General features: G+C 32.5%; 2 protein-coding genes across 6 annotated transcripts in view; both read right to left on the reverse strand.

The window, feature by feature from the left end:
- LOC113370530 (small integral membrane protein 8-like) overlaps positions 1 to 3,682 on the reverse strand; it is a 31,050-nt gene extending 27,368 nt beyond the window's left edge. The window contains exon 1 of the mRNA XM_026611208.1: positions 3,567 to 3,682. The gene's annotated coding sequence lies outside the window, so the exon portion shown is untranslated. The remainder of the gene's footprint in view (positions 1 to 3,566) is intronic.
- The window catches only part of LOC113370531 (small integral membrane protein 8-like), an 18,929-nt gene continuing 1,191 nt past the window's right edge, over positions 2,922 to 20,659 (reverse strand). Inside the window, exons 1-4 of one of the 5 annotated variants that reach the window (XM_026611213.1) lie at positions 3,865 to 4,144; positions 3,353 to 3,495; positions 3,131 to 3,290; positions 2,922 to 3,006 (exon numbers count right to left, since the gene is read on the reverse strand). In XM_026611213.1, the coding sequence (XP_026466998.1) occupies positions 3,132 to 3,290; positions 3,353 to 3,460 (267 nt within the window). In that variant the 5' untranslated portion in view covers positions 3,461 to 3,495; positions 3,865 to 4,144 and the 3' untranslated portion in view covers positions 2,922 to 3,006; position 3,131. Of the gene's footprint in view, positions 3,291 to 3,352; positions 3,496 to 3,566; positions 3,689 to 3,864; positions 4,153 to 20,659 lie in introns of those variants that run through there. The other 4 variants (XM_026611210.1, XM_026611211.1, XM_026611209.1 and 1 more) reach the window with 4 other exon arrangements.

The raw sequence follows: 20,659 nt of genomic DNA on the forward strand, positions 1-20,659 counted from the left end.
TGATTAGTTTCTGGTAACGATCGGCCGGGCCGTTTTCTTGTAATCCTTTGTGTGGTTTGTGAAATTAATATATCCAAACAGCAATAGTATACATTAAAATAAGATTTTGGGTCTAAAATTCTTTCATCTTGTGATAATAACGCTTCATTATCTTATGTATTTTGTTCTTTAAAATAGTTATTGCAACCCATATTTTTTGCAAATTCCATATCCATATTTGTACTTCTTTAACAAACTATTTCAATAAATCTTCATTTCTTAATTTGTACAGTCTATTCAAAAGTTTACTTAATAAAATGCTAGTTTTTTGTAAGTCATTACTGGCGTGTTGTAAAGTTTCAGAACAGAAACTTATATTTTTAAACGGTGAAGAAAGAAATCTGAAAATGATTTAGTTGATCATATTTATCAAAATCTAACTATTAAACTGACGCGTCAAGCAGACAATTCAAGTAGTAACAACAACAAACAAAAAACGATATAAATATAAAAATTACAAATTCCAATTTTTGATGAACATATAATCTGAATTAGTTTTACAGATTTGTTAACTTATCGAATGTGGAAAGGCTTTACTAATTGAATTGATTGCTAGAGCATGCAGAAATATTGCAGCAGAAATAAATTCTCTTAAAGCGTTAGCTTACAAGTTGAAGTTCAATACCTCTTGTTGTGCCCGCTGAAACCCCTATATCGAATATTCTATTAGTATGGGCCCCACTACCTAGGGCAGGCGAAGGGTATCGTAGATACCCGAAGACATCCGAAGGAGTCAGACCTAAGATGCACAGGCGACACTCACACTCTCTCTCTTGGAACCACAGCTTTTCCTTATTTTCCAATTTTCCTTATCTATGGACGATACTAAATCAAACTCTATAACCTATTATATAATTTATTCCTGAAATTATTGTACTCAAAGTAAATAAAAGTTGTTCATTAGTCTATATCTATAAGGACTCGAAGTGTTTTTACTCAATTAAATCTCCGCTGCAAGGCAACTTAATACATCACACTCGATAAAAAAAGGAAATGCAAAACTACGTTAAAATTATTAATATTTATTATTTTTTGAAAAATTGTAGTTTTGCTTTCTGCTTGCGCTCGTTGGGGGCCCCGTATTTTTGATACGGCTGATACGGCGGTAGTTACGCCCCTGCCAGTAGTTAAGCTTGCAACTTGCAACTTGTAGTATTTAAACTTGCAACTTCTAACTTAATTGACGGATTTGGAATTGGACTATTTAGCTTAATAATTATAAATTTTATAGTACTATAACAAAGTTCTTAAAATCTCAATATTTCTAATATTTCAGAATTTGTTAATTTTGGTATTAAACATAACTTTGATAACCATTGCAATGATAATATAGTAATCATCTGCCTCTCTAATATCATCTTTTTCCTGTAAATGTACACTATTCCGGGATAGTACATTATTCCGGGAGTTTTTCATTTTGATCACAAAACTAGTGGGGTGCATGGAATCGTGCCTTAAGGCAAATTGCTGAAACTTTCCGTAAAGTAATTGAAAATCTTGGTACGGAACCTAAAAATATTTACACAAAATGTGGGCACATTATGAAAAATCTCTATAAAATATCTGATAATTTGATGCGCATATGTCTAATGATCAATTTTCATAACCGCTAGACCTGCCTCCCCAAAAATTCAATCAGTTTTTTAACTTATCAATACAAGTAAATTGTATTTTGAATTATTAAAAATGGACAGTCTGTTCTCTTAAAAACTGAGTTACCGTTTTTGGCATTCTTTGCCCCGTTCTGTTTAATTTTTGGGAAAGCAGGTCTAGCGGTTATGGACTCACAATAAAAATAAGTTAAAAAAATGTCATTTGGCGGTCAAAAATGTTTATTGGAATTTTAATGTGTACACATTTTGTGTAAATTTTTTTGGATTCCGTATCAAGATTTTTAATTACAGTACGGAAAGCTCCAGCAATTTTCCTTAAGGCACGATGCCATGCACCCAACTAGTTTCACTCTGTTTAGTCTTACAGACCACATAGCGAATATTTGCAATAAAACTCCTAAAAAGTTAAAATTTAATTCAAAAATTAAAAAAGTTAAAATTTATTAAGAAGCTGTAAAGAATTTAATTCAAATCACTCACTAATTTGGATGAACTATGCAAATCTGCAGTTTAAGTTTGAATATGGATAGATTTATGGTATCCTCATCATATCAATAACTCCAATGCGAGTAAACTCCTAAAATATCTATATTTTAAAATGCACAAAATTAACCTTGTTCATGGCTTTGACCACAACACATTGCTTATATTAATGAGTTCAGCATATCATCTCTTGCCACATGTTGTTTTATCGATACTATTTTGTTTCTTTATGAACTTTGTATTAATACTTATAGACCATCCTCAAATTGTTAACCAACTATCCTTTAACGGCCCCAAATTATATTTACGAACACAAATATTTTTCAAATATCCTATTCCTAAATCTAATTCTCTATTAAATTTGCAATAAAACATCATATATATTTTTGAGATTTTTTCATAATATATGATTTTTGACACTTTATTCTCTTGTTTTTAAATTATTCCAAATTATATACAAAAATCATAGAGCTTATAGTACAATGCAAGTATTATAAAGCCTATGACAAAAATGCAATAAAATGATAAAAAAAATCCAAACAATTTAAAATTTAGTTTACAAAATATGAAAGCACTTTAAAACATGATGTAGACTTTTTTTGAAAAAAATTTATTCAAAACAAGAATTAGCAAAGGTTCAATCATAAAAAAAGTACAGACTAGCAAACAAATTACCTCAGAACATGGTGCGACACAAACATCTTGTAATCAAGATTGTATTTTCAAATTTATCACTAAGCAATCGAAAATGTGCCAACAAATTCCCAATAAATTCCATACATGCTAGGATTTTTGTAAAATATATATTTTTTTAATCCTCTTATCATTATATCCAGTTAGTTGACAGATGGCGCATATTACACACTTAATCCTTCGTTAAAATAGTTATGTTATTAACATTGTCGAACAATAACAATTTTTAGAATTATTTTCATTCATGTCAATATATTTCTATATGGTAATATTTATATGAATTAATATTAAATTTAATTTACATTAATGATCCCATTTTGATTTTTTCTTAGTGAAAATTTCAGTTCCATCTTCTTTAACTGCTGAGTAATATCCCATTCCTTCATATTTTGATCGCATGTAAGCAATATAACCCAAGCTAATAGTGATTCCAATTAATCCAATACCCATTATAAACATATTCTAAAAAATGAGTGATAAATAAAAATCAAACTAATTTTTAAAGTCAATTATGTAAAACTTACAGGTTTTGCATATAGTTCAAAGTTTACAGCCCGAAATATACCAGTTGTTCTCAGTGAACGTAACCCTTCACCGGGCAAAGGTTCTCGATTGGGAAGTTCTTTAGACATTATTGAATAATATACTTGCAATTTTTGGTTTTACTCTAAAACAAATCCAACTATTATTCAATGTCGCAAGATTGTGTAATAGTAACATGATGCTAATAAGATTTACATCATATTACTTTGATGTATTACATTGAATTAAAAATATTAAAATTTATTTTATATAGCTCTGAGAATAACAGTGTGTCTGTACAGTTTTAATCAAAATAATATTGGCATCACAAAAACTTTTCGATATCAAATATTATGTATCTTGGGAATTATATTGTCTTGGGAAGATATCAATGTTAACCTCGCAAATCGGAAACCATGATTAGTATGTGTAGACAATATAATAATAGTAGTTCAAATAATATAATTATTAGTATGTATTGATACAATTGTTGGTAAAGATTAATAGTAATTACCTTTGCATGCGTCATAATTTCGCACTAATTAAATTTGAATATTGCAAAGTGATCATTTTATAATATGAGAATAAGCGATTATTCTCAAATACTATGAAATACTGTCGCCTGCAACGTTTTGAGCGCAGCGATGTGGTGATTAATTACAACATCTTACCAATTAGTTAGTATCAGTGATTTTTGATATCAATATCTAGTTTAGATTCCAGACAAAATACATAATATGGACTATAGACGATACATCAGCCTAGACAAAATAATGATACAAGGGCGGGTTTTACACTGAGATACAACACTTAATACAGACCAGACATGGACCAGACCTTAGACAATATTAGAATCACGGGGTATTCTAATATTGTCTAGGATTAGAATACTATGTGTTCCATGTGTTCATACCTTTTTTTTTACCAGCAATATTTATACTTGTTAATCTATAGACCAGACGTTTCTTATCTACGCGTTATTCTTCTTTTATCTATGCGTTACACTTTCTATGTTTTTGGGAAAGTTACGCAAGGTTACGCACACAAAGGTGTAGTCATGGGGAGTTATCTCCGAACAAATGCTCGTTACACTGTTTTGGCGAGGATTAATATTTTTAGCGAAAAAAAGATGTCGTTACTTGTTTCAATCTCATTAATCGAAAAGAAAATAGATGGCTGAGCGGAAATTAATCGCCATTTTACCTTCTTATATAGTGAAGCCGGTGAAGCCGTAGTGAAGCATTTATTTACGTTGTGAAGTATTTTGTTTATAATTAATTGTGTTCAAGGAATTATTATCAAATTAATATGGCAAAGTGCAGTGAACCAAATTGTGGTAACTCCAGAAATAATATAAAGTTGCATGTCTTTCCGGCATCTAATGATCAGGTATGTATATAATGATGTATTGTGTTTATATAATAAATTTGTATAATAAAAATATAATGAAAATGTTTTCAATTTGGGTGCAGAGGACGAATAATCCTTTAATGGACGATTTAACTCCATTATATTGTGGCAAACGTTGTTATGTCTGTGATGCGCACTTTACAAATGTTTGTAAAGTTGAAAATTTGCCAAAAAGTTCGAAGACAAATTTGAAAATTAATGCCCTACCGATTTGTTGGGAATCCTTACCTAGAAGAGAATTGTCTCCTGGATAAACATAGATTCCGTAAGAATAATAATAAAATTTATATATGTATTTGATAGTTAGATTTTAAAAAACTTATATTATTTTAGAACTTGGTGTGTCGATTCACAAATGTAATGTGAAAGCATAGACATACCGATTGTTAAAGAATTTTAATCCCATCTCAGGTAGATAAATACAAGTTGTTTAGACATTAATTTTACATGATATTGTTGCTCACTTAACTCAGGTACCTACCTCTACCTTTTTTTTAATAATTTATACATTAATATGCTTCCTTTGTTAGCTTCTTTGAGCATTATGGAACTTACTTATGGAACACATACTTTTTGCAGAAAATTACTGACAAATTAATCTTATATTTTCAGTTAGGAGATGGAGACCTAAAAACCTCAGAAAAGATTTTTGCAGTACCCCTAAGATTGTCAAGTGCGGGTTAAAACAGTCACCTATTCTGACACCAGTTTTCCGGAAAGGTATTTTTTTATATTAATTACAGCAATAATAATTAATTAATCAATTGTGATATTACAACATGTTATTATATTTAATAGATGTCCTAGGAGGTAACTGCAAATTGCTTCAGTATTCACTGATTAAACGTAGAAGTGCTTTAACTCTTTTTGTTGCTTTACACCAGGAGGTGTAAAATGTATGATACATCCAAAATTTTGTTCTGGGAGATAAGAAGAATTAACAAACAATGTAATAATTTAAGGGATAAATTGCAACAAAGTATACAATGTTCTGAAAAGTTTTCAAATATTCCGGAAACACTAAATGTAAGGGCAAGAAATTTTATATTGTCTCAATTAAGAGAGCATACTAAAAGACCGAAAGGAAGAAAATTCACAGACGAGGACAAAATTCTTGCTTTAAGTTTGTATAAAAAGTCTCCAAAGGCTTACTACTTTTGGAGACAAATATTTATTTTGCCATCTCCTCAAACATTGAGAAAGTTGCTTTCAGAGATACCTTTGTATAGCGGTATAAATGAGTGTCTTTTTAATTAATTTCAGCTATTTCTCATAAAAAGTATGAGGGTAGCAAATACTGTGTTTTGATGTTTGATGAAATATCACTATCTTCAGAATTGTCATATGATCGTAAAAAGGATCACATTGTTGGTTTTGTAGAGTTAGCAAATGGCAGAAAATGTTTATTTCCGGATCATGCACTTGTTTTCATGATTAAAGGAGTGAAGAATCGTTGGAAGCAACCAGTTGCTTTTTACTTTTCTGAAGGTGGGGTTAATAGTTCTGATTTAAAATCTCTTATTGTTGATGTAGATGAACAATTGCACGTGCATAAAACTTTTTTCTGTTCATAGTAAACACAATGTTGATACTTTTTGATCTTTTATGGCAATTTTGATGATAACGTTTTCATCATGATCATGACACGGTTGAATGTAATGTTTAAAAAAACATTCATATAGAATCTATTCAAAGATTTCGTCAAATGCAGCTTTATTAATGATTGATTAGATAGCAAAATAACTATTAAATGCAGAGTTAATAAAGAAGAATGTCTCGTAAATGAATTTTAATTCTAGGAATTCAGTTTACTCTCAATTTTGATATCAATATATTTATATATATATAAATATTATTTATAATATTATTATATTATGTTCTTATGATTTTTTGTTTATGAAGTATTTGTACTTTTTAACAAGTTATTTGTTCTTTTTAACTTTTTAAATTTTTGCATTATTTGTGATTCTTTCTGAATTTGTTATTCCGAACTACACAATCTCTGTTATATATTATTGATCATTAAGTAAATCATATTGATCGTTCCTTGTAAATTTATCATACCATTGTGAATACTTTTTTTAGTTATTTATAAATGTAAAATTATAATACTTATTATTGTGTATATATTGATTATTACATTTATAAAAAATTTAATTGTTATGTAAAAATGTTTGTGATATATTTGAAAATATATTTTGTACTTCGTATATTTTTTTTCTCATTTCCAATATAAGAAATTATTTAGGTTTTCTTATTTTGAATTACGTATGCGAACCATATCTAGGAATAATACCAGCGGTTGATTTATATACTGAACAAGTGCTGCCACCTTTAGATCGCTAAAAATATTAAAATGGCGGTAATGTCAAATGGCTTCAGATAGCGATCTAGTTATGTTTACTTATCTATGGGTGTAGTTACGTCAGGGAAAGTTACGCACACAATGGCGCTAGTTGTTGCGTACCCCTCAACATAACCTCAACAACCCAACCGCTAATCACGTGTTCAAAATATAGGTAAAGGGCAATTCATACATAAATGAATAAATAAATAAATAAAATAAATAAATAAATAAAGGACAATTATTAGAAAATATCATTACTAAAAATTTTTATTATTAACTTCCCGAAGAGAAAGTTATTGTATTCGTTCAAAAATCGGAAATGAAAATTTTGCGTATCTATACGTTTTAAAGTTTTCTGATCATTTTTGCATACCTTATAAAAAAAATTGATATATATGTGTGTGTTTTGTCTGGGTATGTCGGACTCAATAACGCCCTGGTATAATACCGACTAAAACCACCGTTTTGACCTTGCCTCTGGTCCTAACGGAAACCGCCGTTAGGCATTACTTCGTGGGGGAGGATAAGGATTCTAAAATGTTATCATTATTTATACTAATCTTTTAAATGGGCGAAGTCCCATTTGCCTTTTCTCTTTCCATAGAACGCAGGTCAATTAGCACATCTCTCGCAAATCTGTCTATGGCGTTTCAAGCAGCTTCACTTCAGCAACAGTAGCTGGGGTAATTCTTTGGCTCAATATCTCTTCCATGTCCGGTAATCTCCGAAAAATGTCTGTTACATATATACTCTTCTTTTATCGATGATCTCTTCCATATCGTCCCGTAGAGCACGAAATCGCGGGCACACGAAGAACACATGCTCAGCATCTTCGATTTCGCCCAAATAATATGGGCAATAGGGCAAGCCGGGTGTATGGCAAGCCGGGTGTAAGCTCGAAAACAGCCGTGCCCAGATAGCATTTGCGTAGTATAATAATTCACTTCGCCATACTTGCGCTTTAGCCAGACTTTGATGTGTGGAATGCGTTCTTCTGCCCTCGACTTATGTATATGTATGTGTGTTTACGGGAGAACGGATCAACCAATTTGAAATATTCAAAGAGCAATTGATTCCTATTGATAGTGAGACGTGCTGATTAATTTTGCAAAAGTTGGTTCAGTCGTTTCGGAGATATGAAGCAAGAAGTGAAGAAAATGGAAATTGAGTTTTTGAAAAACGTTTAATTTTCAAAAAATATTTTATTTGAATATCGATAATGATTCGGATTTTATTTTAATTCTGACTTAAATCCTGAAGCTTACTTATATACTTTAAATAAATAATATACACAACGCAGTATATTTTTTTTTTATAAATTTGAGATAAGATCCTTCATTCTAACTCGGCTTAATTAAGTTTGGTTTATTTAGTTTTTGTGCGGATATATTTAAACGTCGTTATCTAATTTTTGAGTTCTTATATTTTGTCTATAAAATACGAATAAGTAACTAAAGTTACAATATTTATGATAATGTCTTTGGAAACATTTGAAATTTATCGAATATTTCAATGCGGTACGCAAAGTTCCAGCAATTCGTTTTAAAGCACGATACCATACACCACTAGTTAAAATATTTTTATTAATTTCATAACCTTATTTTCCCACTCTATTTCCTATAGAAATATCATTGCGAATAATATATAAATTTTGTCTAATATTTTCAACTTGTATCTACTTTTGAATAGAATTATTAGAGATTATATAAAAATCTGTTTATTCCATTTTGGAAATAACGCATATTTTCATAATTCTAGCTTTATAGTTTGATTTATGGGGTTTATGGAGGTTTCAGTGCACAAATTATAGTTACAGCGTATCTGGTTTTATGAAGTTAAAATTTTTTATGTAAGACCTAATCTTGTTGATCCAGATGGTCAGATAATATTCCGACTATTTGACAATATTGTATTTCAATGCACAATGAATTTGCGCGAGTACGATTTCCAGTCCAACCAGATAGCGGCTGCAATTTTCTAAGAAATGCACATTTATACCCGCGTAAAGGCATCGTGCATTAAAATACACTATTGTCAAACCGTCGTTAATACAAGTTAAATATTATTAAAAATTATTAAGAATTATTAAAATAAGACACTCCTTTCTATTTTTTGAACATTTTCGTATGCCTTGTATGTGCCTGGATGCATGTATGTATCCGTGTGTGTTTTTTTGTATAGCGAAGAAAATGCCTTTATGCATCCGAGACTGGTGTTTTGCTGGTTATGCCAGACTCAATACCGCTTGGGTATAATGCCGACTAAAACATTCGCTTTGCCCTTGTCTCTGGTCCCCACTAAAACCGTTAGGCATTACACTGTGGAGGCTCTAGAATGTTATCATTTTTATCTTGATTTTTTACTTATCATTTAATTGAGCGAAGTCCCATTCGCCCTTTTTCTTTCCATATATCGCAGGTCAATTAGCACATCTCTCGCAAATCTGTCTATGGCGTTCCAAGCAGATTCAGTTGTCAGCATCACTTTAACAACAGTATCTGAAATAATTCTTCGATTCAATATCTCTTCAACATCGTCCCATGGAGCATTAAATCGCCGGCACACAAAGAACGCTGCGACATCCCACAGTTGGTGCCATCGATCAAAGCTTTTCTGCCGTTCTTCTATTCTCAACTTTTCAGGACTCAGTTGTTGATGTTCTCGATGGTAAATTGTCCGTTTTTTTCTCTGCTAATACTAAGAGAAGCAGAGTTCTTGAAATGACGGCAAAATGACAAGATGTGAATAAGAATTTGATTCACAATCAGTATCTGATTTGTTAATGTAAGCAGGTTTTAATCTTTCTACATTGAAGTTCTTTTCAGTCCCATTTATGCGGAATTTGTATATCCGGTCAGAAACTCGCTCTAGAATTTCATAAGGCCCACTGTAAGATGGTTCTAGAGGCTTACGGACATAATCTGCCCTAAGGAATACATGTGTGCATGTGTTCATATCTTTCAAAATAAACATTTTGCCCTTGTTGTGATGAGCAGTAGGAGTTGGTTTTAATGCACACATGATTCGACGATGATTATCTAAACATACTTGAGGATTTGTTGAGTTATCAGATACATTGATAAAATCACCTGGAAGTCTCAACGTAGTTCCGTAGACCATTTCTGCTGGTGATGCTTTTATGTCTTCCTTAAATGAGTTTCGTAGATCAAGTAGCACATAAGGTAGTATCTTGATCCACGGTTCAGTGGAACACATCAAAGCAGCTTTCAATGTACTATGCCATCGCTCCACGAGTCCATTAGCCTGAGAGTGGTAAGCAGTTGTACGTGTCTGCTTCGCTCCAACTGCCTGAGTCAAAGACTTGAATAGAGCAGACTTAAATTGTGTGCCTTGGTCAAAAGTTATTGTTGTTGGAGTCCCAAATCTTGAAATCCAGCACGTAAATAACGCTTGTGTGACTGTATCAGCTGTGATATCTCTGAGTGGTATAGCTTCTGGCCATCTTGTAAACCTGTCTATAATTGTTAAACAATATGAGAAACCATTAGTATTTGGTACGTGAATGATATCAATATGGATGTGAGAAAATCTTTCATCTGGTACAGGAATGTGCATGGATTGAAACGGTTGTGTTTGTGGACTTTCGACTTTTGACATTGGCGAGTCCAAGTAGCAATATCTTTACCAATTCCAAGCCATACATATCGTTTGCGGACTTCTCTGGATGTAGTCTTGATGCTTGCATGAGAAATACCATGTATTACATCAAATGCAGTTTTGCAGAGCTTCTGTAGAAGATAATTCGATATTACAATATATTGGAAAACCATCCAATGTCAATTTGTGGAGTTTCAATGATGTTTCTCCATCAAGTAATATTTTCAATTCTGGGTCAAAATTCTGTTCAATGTTTATCTCCTCAGCTGACAGTTTCGTTGGCATTTATATTGTATTAATTCTTGAGAGGGTATCTGCTACAACGTTTTCATGACCTTTCACATACACAATTTCAGTGGAGAATTGGGAAATCTATTCTAATTGTTGTCTCTGTCTGTCTGAAGCTTTTTCAAGTTTTTGCTGAAATGCATATGTAATTGGCTTGTGATCAGTCTTGATTTTAAAATATCTTTCTTCCAACAGATGTTCAAAATGCTTTATTGCAGCAAATATGCCAAGTAGCTCTCGATCATGTGTTGAATACTTCTGTTCTGTTATTGTTAGTTTTCTGGAGTAGAAACCGATGGGTTGCCAGGCACCATTTTCTTCCTGCTCCAGAAAAGCACCAGTAGCTGTTGTAGAGGCATCCGTCAACAAGCAAATGTTGGCTGAAGCATCTGGATATCGAAGTAGTGCTGCATTTGCAAGTGCTTTTTTAATGTCATCCAAAGCCTTAAGAGATTCTGGGTTCCAGACAATTAGAGTTTTGTCCTTCTTCACTGAACTTCTTAGATAATTGTTTAAGGGTGATTGTATATTTGCTGCCTTTGGTACTGACTTCCTGTAGTAATTCACCATTCCTAGAAACCTACGTAGTTTCAGAACTGTGGTTGGTTGTGGAAAGTTGTGGAAAGAAACTCGGTGTGCTGATGGAGAATATCCGTTCTCACTAAGCTTATAACCCAGAAAATCTACTTGAGACTTGCCTAGGATGCATTTGTCGATGTTGATGATAAGTGAGTGTTCTTGAAGTCGCTCAAGCACAATTTCAACGTGACGATGATGCTCTTCCATACTCTCTGACATGACCAGGATGTCATCCACGTATATGAACACAAAGTCAATATCTTGAAATATGTGATTTATATATCGCTGGAAAGTCTGAGTAGCATTCTTCAATACAAACGGCATACAAAGATACTCAAACTATCCCCATGGGGTTATAATGTCTTCTGAATGTCCTCTTCATGCATCGGAACTTGATGATAAGCTTTGGCGAGGTCCAACGTAGAGAATAGTTTTTTCTTATGTAATGCTGAAAAAACATCCTGAATTAATGGTGGATTAATACTTATCAGGTAATGTGCTTGCATTCAGTTTCCTGTAGTCACCGCAAAGTCTATATGTTCCATTCTTCTTTGGCACCATTTGAATAGGGATTGGCAAACTTCTGGGCTGGTGATATGGATAAAACTGAGCCGGAATCTACGAGTAATTGGATTGAAGACTTTCTGTCTACTATGTGTAGGCGGAGCTCAGAGCAGATAGAATTTATTTCACCGTCATTGCAAGCTCAGAAGTCAGTTTTCCGTCCGGTTTAATGATTAAAGCAGGCAGGGCTCCACACACTTTGTAGCTTTCTCGCCAAATCTGTAATGATAGTAGCAAACTGCTCCACGAGAAGGTATCCTGGACCTGTGTCAAGAGCCACTTCTTGGTCTTGACCGATTGTGTTTTAATTCTTGCTGATCATTTTTCTGCCTTTCAGTGTTTAATAATGCCCCTAGTTCCTTGAGCTCATGGATGCATGACATAAGCAAGGTTTCATGGTGGTCCAGTCTCTGTTCCACTAAAGGCTTGTTTGCTGTGGACATCATATATGATGTGGGCCTACAGTAATCGACCAAAATATCGGCTACTTCCGACAGGGCTTCCGGGCCAAGATGACGAGAAACTATCAACTGGTGCCGAATGTGGTGCGTCAGGCGCTCTGACCACAGTTTGATTATGATGTCTTCACTGACCTCTCTTTTCGCCAAATCCATCATCTCTCGTAGGAGCTGTGATGGCTTCTTCTCACCTAGAGATAAGTTCTTTAAAAGTTTGTCAATCTGCTTGCCTCTGGATTTGGACACTCTGCTTAGTATAGTCTTCCTAATGTGTTTGTATTTGTCCGTCTTTGGAGGATTACGGAGGACATCTTGGATGAGGCGTAGTGTTTCAAAATCCAGGGCTTTAAGTACTGCCGTGTACTTTGTATTGTCGCTCCTGATCTTGGCAGATTAAAATTCTGATTCTATGACTAGGAACCATAGGTCTGGCGAATCTCCATTGAATGGAGTGAGACGATGATTATTGAATGCTGCAATATTGTAGAAATGATCCACGGATTGTTCCTCGAAACTAGAAACACATGGATTGCTCGAATTTAAGTTCGCCTCGTGATCCAGATCGATCAGAGATGTGGTAAAAGCTGTTTCCTCATTGATGGGCATAGATCGAGTCGACATGTTGGAAAAAATTAGTGGTATAATTTACCTTAATAATTTCTTTGTGGCAGAAACGTGCTTTTATTTTTTTCGTCCGGAGCCTCCAATTATAGTTTGGTGCTCACTAATTACGGATGCATTTCTTGCTCACGATCAAGTCACATGTATTTCACTTTTTAGCGTGTTTTTATATTATATAGTTTTATTCGCGTTCGGAGGTCACCAGTTATATAGTTTGTTGGAACTATATATTTACTTTATTAATAATTAAAAACACGATTTGATTTTAATCAATATTTAATCCGATGAGAAAATATGAACATTAAACTTTTTATGATCAGAACAATATTTTATGACAAAATATAACAAAAGATGATCCTGTTTGCTATGATCACTTTTGGCTATATGTCAGGGGACGCCATAGACTGTTGATTGAAATTCAATCGTGTATCAAGCATTACGCTAAGGTAACAGATGTGAGGTTTTGACGTAATCTCTAGATTTCCTAATTTTACCTTGATAGTCTCTATTGTTTTTCTACTTATGATAAGAACAGCTTCACTTTTTTGTTGTGCTAATTGGAGGTTTATTGTTCCCATCCAAAGATTAATTTTTCTAAAGATTATGTCGAATAGACTTACGATCTCATCAATTTATTTGGAGACAACTACAATGGCTACACCGTCTGCATGTAATGATAGTAGTTTCACATATGCTGGAATCTCAAGCCTTCATACATAATATTCCACCGCAGAGCCCTGCGGCACACCTCCTGTTATATTATATTCTTTTGTACTATCGCGTGAATCGTACATTAGAATTCTGTCTGTAATGTAGCTTGCGACTATATTGCAGAAGTATACTGGCACGTTCTTTTCACGGAGTTCATTCATAATGCAATCCCAGTTTGTAGAATTGTAAGCATTTTGATATCCATTTATCTCATCGATTTTCCAAAACCTCGCAATAGAATTTGTTAGCTGGACATGATTAATGGAAGCCGTTATGTTATCAACTGGATCAGAATTATTTCCCAAATTACCAGCTACTAGTTTATTTTTTCCAATCGTAATTTTCTCATTGAAAAGGATCTGAAAAATTGTGTCGTCACCGATCAGCATTTCAACCTCGTCTGGTCTGTTAAAATTTTGACAAATCTGGCAAATATTCATATTTTCGTGAGGAAAGTCTATATTTCTCTATGTACTGTGACGGCAAATTATTGTATATTTTATTTATTTTGTTTTTTCTGAAAACTGCCAGTAATATTTGAAAATGTGTAATGAATTATAATGACTAAAAATCATGCTAATAAACTCGGATTTAAATTAATTATTTCAAATTTACTTTCAAGTGGCGTTGACGACGCATCACTTATGCCTGAATCACACGACGCTTGTTTCGTTGCTTTTTTGGCCGGCTGGCTGGCATTCTGATTATCAAGTAGGCAAAATGATGGGTAATCGATCTCAATTTGTTTCCAGCAAGCGAGATTTTGATATCAAAACGTGCGCTATTTTTGTGGATGGATCATAGACCCCTAGACAATATTAGAATACCCCGAGTTCATATTGGCTATGTGCGAAGGCATGGAAGGGGAAGTCAAATCGACCGAAGCGTTCGTTGTGGCTACTTTGAGAATTAAAGTAGGCTATTATGACAGAAATTTTAAGCAAAAACACATACAATATTTGTTTATTTCAAATTTAAATGAGATAATTAAAAATGAGCCACCAAAGCTGTTGTGTAGTGGGTTGTAGAAATAAGAGCAGAAAAGTGACTGCAAATTCTATACATTTCCTACAGCTAAGTGGAAAGAAAATCAACGGGAAAAGTGGATCGCGGTTAGAAGAATAAAGTATCATAACCTTATTGTTATAAAAATTCAATTCGGAGTACTATGAATATTTGTAAAATTGTTATGTTTAGCAAAAAGAAAAATTATAAGTCAATAAATTGTTATTTTATCAAAATTTAATGCTTACTAGAAAAAATTGTTTTGCAAACAATGTAATTAATACAAGGCTGAAATAATGATAAATATATATTTATATATTGTATATTGATTATGTATAACTATTATCTATCTATTAATTACATGTTATTATATAATAAAAATAATTTTATGATTAAAAGAGAAATAAAAGTTATCACATAGCGTAAAATGTTTATTTTACAATCAGTTTAATTAATACAATGCTGAAATAATGCAAAATATGTATTTGTAGTGTTGATGGATCACCGTGGGTTCCCAAGCCCTATGATCGCATTTGCAGTGAATCGGACGAGGTATTGAATCCAACCTACTTGTCAACAATATTTCCTTCAATTTACAAGACTCGAAAAGTTAAAGTCGTTTTTTTTCCTGCAATTTTATTTGATGGGTCTTGTCTTTATAATAATGCCTAAATCATGTCTTTATAATAATGTCTAAGGGTTTAGTTTGACCAAAAATAATGAAAAAATGAGTAAATTAATTTATTATTTACTTATTCTATTGATAAAATATTTTTATCATTATTATATTGTTTTTATCAAGAACTATTCCGAGCTCATGACATAAGCTTTAAGGCACTTAACCTTAAAAATGTTTACTGCATTTCTTTATTAAATTAATCATTACACTTAACTATGTTTTAAGTGCGTTGAAGTAAATTTAATAATTTCAATAAACATTGAGCGTTCACATTATTATTGTATAATGTTTATTATTATTTATAACAATTATTTAATATCTTTTTTCTTTAACAAACATATAAAACCCATAAAAACCACACACTGATAGCCTTAATTAGTTCATATTTATTCCGGCGCTGCATGAGCGCTGCAGTCACGCTCTGAGCGATATTGGCTATGTGCGAAGGCATGGAAGGGGAAGTCAAATCGACCGAAGCGTTCGTTGTGGCTACTTTGAGAATTAAAGTAGGCTATTATGACAGAAATTTTAAGCAAAAACACATACAATATTTGTTTATTTCAAATTTAAATGAGATAATTAAAAATGAGCCACCAAAGCTGTTGTGTAGTGGGTTGTAGAAATAAGAGCAGAAAAGTGACTGCAAATTCTATACATTTCCTACAGCTAAGTGGAAAGAAAATCAACGGGAAAAGTGGATCGCGGTTAGAAGAATAAAGTATCATAACCTTATTGTTATAAAAATTCAATTCGGAGTACTATGAATATTTGTAAAATTGTTATGTTTAGCAAAAAGAAAAATTATAAGTCAATAAATTGTTATTTTATCAAAATTTAATGCTTACAAGAAAAAATTGTTTTGCAAACAATGTAATTAATACAAGGCTGAAATAATGATAAATATATATTTATATATTGTATATTGATTATGTATAACTATTATCTATCTATTAATTACATGTTATTATATAATAAAAATAATTTTATGATTAAAAGAGAAATAAAAGTTATCACATAGCGTAAAATGTTTATTTTACAATCAGTTTAATTAATACAATGCTGAAATAATGCAAAATATGTATTTGTAGTGTTGATGGATCACCGTGGGTTCCCAAGCCCTATGATCGCATTTGCAGTGAATCGGACGAGGTATTGAATCCAACCTACTTGTCAACAATATTTCCTTCAATTTACAAGACTCGAAAAGTTAAAGTCGTTTTTTTCCTGCAATTTTATTCGATGGGTCTTGTCTTTATAATAATGTCTAAGGGTTTAGTTTGACCAAAAATAATGAAAAAATGAGTAAATTAATTTATTATTTACTTATTCTATTGATAAAATATTTTTATCATTATTATATTGTTTTTATCAAGAACTATTCCGAGCTCATGACATAAGCTTTAAGGCACTTAACCTTAAAAATGTTTACTGCATTTCTTTATTAAATTAATCATTACACTTAACTATGTTTTAAGTGCGTTGAAGTAAATTTAATAATTTCAATAAACATTGAGCGTTCACATTATTATTGTATAATGTTTATTATTATTTATAACAATTATTTAATATCTTTTTTCTTTAACAAACATATAAAACCCATAAAAACCACACACTGATAGCCTTAATTAGTTCATATTTATTCCGGCGCTGCATGAGCGCTGCAGTCACGCTCTGAGCGAATAGACGCTTCTCTCGCCCGATTTTTACGTTCAGAAGGAATACTTAAAGGGTCCTCCGCTCGACGTGGTGGCGCTGCTTTTAGCATTCAAATTAATGGCGCAAAATTTGAAATAAAAATTAATGATTTTAGGTGCACGGGTATTTGAAACTAAATTTGGTATTACAATCCTATTATGTTTTGTAATAATACAATAATAACAAAAATATACTAGATAATATTATATTATAATAAATATACAATCAAATCGAAATATAAATCAACAAATACACTGGAATACACCGGTTTATATATAATAGATATCACATCTAATCTACTGGAATAACGTCTACACTTTTTTCTACTTATTAATATAAATATTTATTGAAATTTAGTGAATAATGCATATAGTGTTAGTTCATTACATCGTCTGTCATTCTTAACTCTCGTTAACTAATAATCATCCCGTGCGAAATTTGACATTCTTAAGCAATTCATTTTCTCCCAAGTATATTCAGATCCGTGTGAAGTGGTAATCCAATTTTAAACAGCTGGAACAGCTTTTTATTTGTGTATTATGTCTTTCTTGTAGAAGCGCATACTGATTTCTTACACAATTTCCTGACCTCTTTCCTTAAAGTGTATTATGATTAGACTAATATGTCAATGCACTACGTAGTAATGTAGTAATTATGTCCTCCATATGAGTTTGAAGCTGTTCTATTCATATTGTCAAAGGGCTAAGCATTTGAGAGCAATTCCTTATGAAATCTTTATTAACAAATATACAACCACAAACGAATAAGAATCGCCATTTTGTAAACTTACACAAAAATAACACTGACGTTTCTAGTAACCAACATAAAACATTTGAAAATACTTTTTCATCGGCTCACTAGCGCCAAATCTGCGACTACAAATGGACCCCTAAGTATTCCTTCTGAACGAGGATTTTGTTCTAAGTGAAAAGGCCCTGCATAGACCTATGAATGAAGACCGAATCACACGGCATTAGTTTTCTGGACTGGCTACATTGAATACTTGATTTTTAAGTATGATTTGTTTTAGCATGCTTAATTTTTAAGTGTGATTTGTTTTGGCTTGCTAGATTTTTGAGTGATATTTGTTTTAGCTTGCTAGATTATCAAATTTTATAAATCACATGACCAAATACTGCCTTTCTATTGGTTCAAACAAACAAATCCATCTAGAAAAATAGCGCATGTTCTAACTTTTCCATGATGGTATTTTGTCGACTTGACGACCAGCATACTAGCCAGCAGACCAAAAAAGCAACAAAACAAGCCTCGTGTGATTCGGGCTTTGAACATTCTGTGGATGGATTAGTTCGTTCAAACCAATAGGGAAGCATAATTTTGACATGTTGTTTATCACATTTAAAAACCTAGCAAGCTAACAAATATCGCTCAGAGCAAGCAAGCTTTCTCGCATCGCGTGATTTGAACGGCTTGAAAAATATAATGAAATCTAGCACGGCAAAATCAAGCGAGAAATCCAGCGTCAGAAAACAAGCGTCGTGTGATTCGGGCTTTAGATAATAAGTTCTTTCAAAAAACTGCCATTTTTTATATTCAGATCTGTATCTTCAAAATGGCTGGGTCTGCCTTTGCCTAAAACTAATAACCATTTCTCCCAATCATTGCTAATTGAATATTCTTTAGATCATTCAAATCGGATGCTTCGTTCTCTCAAATACTCGATTTCTATTTTCTGCACTCTTTGCTCTTTATCTCCTTATCTATCTCCTATCTGGACCTGCCTTTGCCAAAAACTAACCAGTACATTTCCCTATCAATAGGAATCAATTGTTGTTTGAACCATTCAAATCGGTTGATCCGTGCGTGATATTATTATTATTATTATTATTATATTATTATTATATTATTATTATTATTAGCGTTTTACAAATGGCTATTTTGAGATCATTGGGAATTTTCGTTTTAGCCTGGTTGGGCGCGCTTCTGATAATACTTTTTTTGTGCCAAGCAATTTTGGTGGTCGTCAATTGTTTTTTTATACATTTCTAATTTTTGTTGAATTTCGTCTGTCCTAGTGAATCAACAAGTTGGGAACGTAGGGGGAAGTTCCCGAGTGCCGGACACCTAAGGTTATTTATAAATAAATCAAAAAATATTTTACGAAATGTTTATTAAATTATAACTTATGTTAGATAACAAATTTAGAAATAAAACTAAATTAACAAAAACGCAACCTTTGCTGAATAAAAATTAATACTATCAATCAAATTGGTAACACAAAATATGATTTTAAAAGTAGCACCTAGTACCGGACATTTCAAAATAACCTGCATTGAACATATATTTAGCCATCTCCACACTCTGGAATGTCTGCGTATGTGTGTTTTGACGAATATTCTTTGATATTGCAAAAAAATCACTATTTATCCACTCTGTTGGCTGGGTCATGCCGATGCTCTCAGCTGGAGCATTCATCATAAGATTTTCATTCTTTGACTAGGAAATAAGAAAATGGGGATATGCAGTGACCGTTAGCACTCATGCAGAACAAAATTAAATAATTAGAATAAATTACGTCAATTCTCACAAAAATATCAATAAGTCACAAAAGTCAAAGTCAAAAACATATATATTTCAATAAATATGTACATTACATTTCCTACCTGAGATTTTTACCGGTAGGTATAGTATCCATCGTTGAATATGTTTTTGTCGACAATAATAATTCTGAATGTATAAAAATTAGATCATAATTGCGTGACACAAAAGAGGAGGAAAGAAAATTTTCATCCAAAAAAATCACGTCAAATATTTAGAATAATTGATAATTACACAAAAAAAGAAAAACAAAATAAAAGATTTATTCGTTCTGAAGGAAAATCTGTTTCGAGCGAAGTATCATTTGCCGGTATGGGTTGATCAGTATATAGTTCGGCATGGCGTGTTCGCCATACCAACCACGTCTCTAGTAAACTGCCCGAGACCCGCCATGTTTTATTAGGGTGATCCCCACATTTTTGGTAAAGACTTTTTGTGAGCTTTTTTATATGGTTGAGTATTGTCGGTACTTTAGTCTATTTCGTGTATGTATTTTGTAGAGTAGTAATGTCTAGTCAGTCGGTGCTTATTTTGTTAAGTACTAGTTGTAAGGTCTTATTTTGTAATGTCTGTAGTTTCCGTAAGTTGAACTTAGTCGTCGCGTTCCATGCTGAGCGGCGTATGTCAGTAACGGTCTTATAAGTATCAAATAGAGTGTCCGTTTGTTCTTCACGCTTAGTGTGGTTCAACAGAGGTCTCAGTAGATTTAACATTCCGCAAGCCTGTTCAATTTTCGTATTAATATGTCTAGTGAAGCTGAGTCTATGTTCCAAGG

This window comes from Ctenocephalides felis, unplaced genomic scaffold (genome assembly GCF_003426905.1).
Source record: "Ctenocephalides felis isolate EL2017-DRISC unplaced genomic scaffold, ASM342690v1 CF-g0.4_SCAFFOLD_01492, whole genome shotgun sequence".
NCBI classification, from domain to species: domain Eukaryota; kingdom Metazoa; phylum Arthropoda; class Insecta; order Siphonaptera; family Pulicidae; genus Ctenocephalides; species Ctenocephalides felis.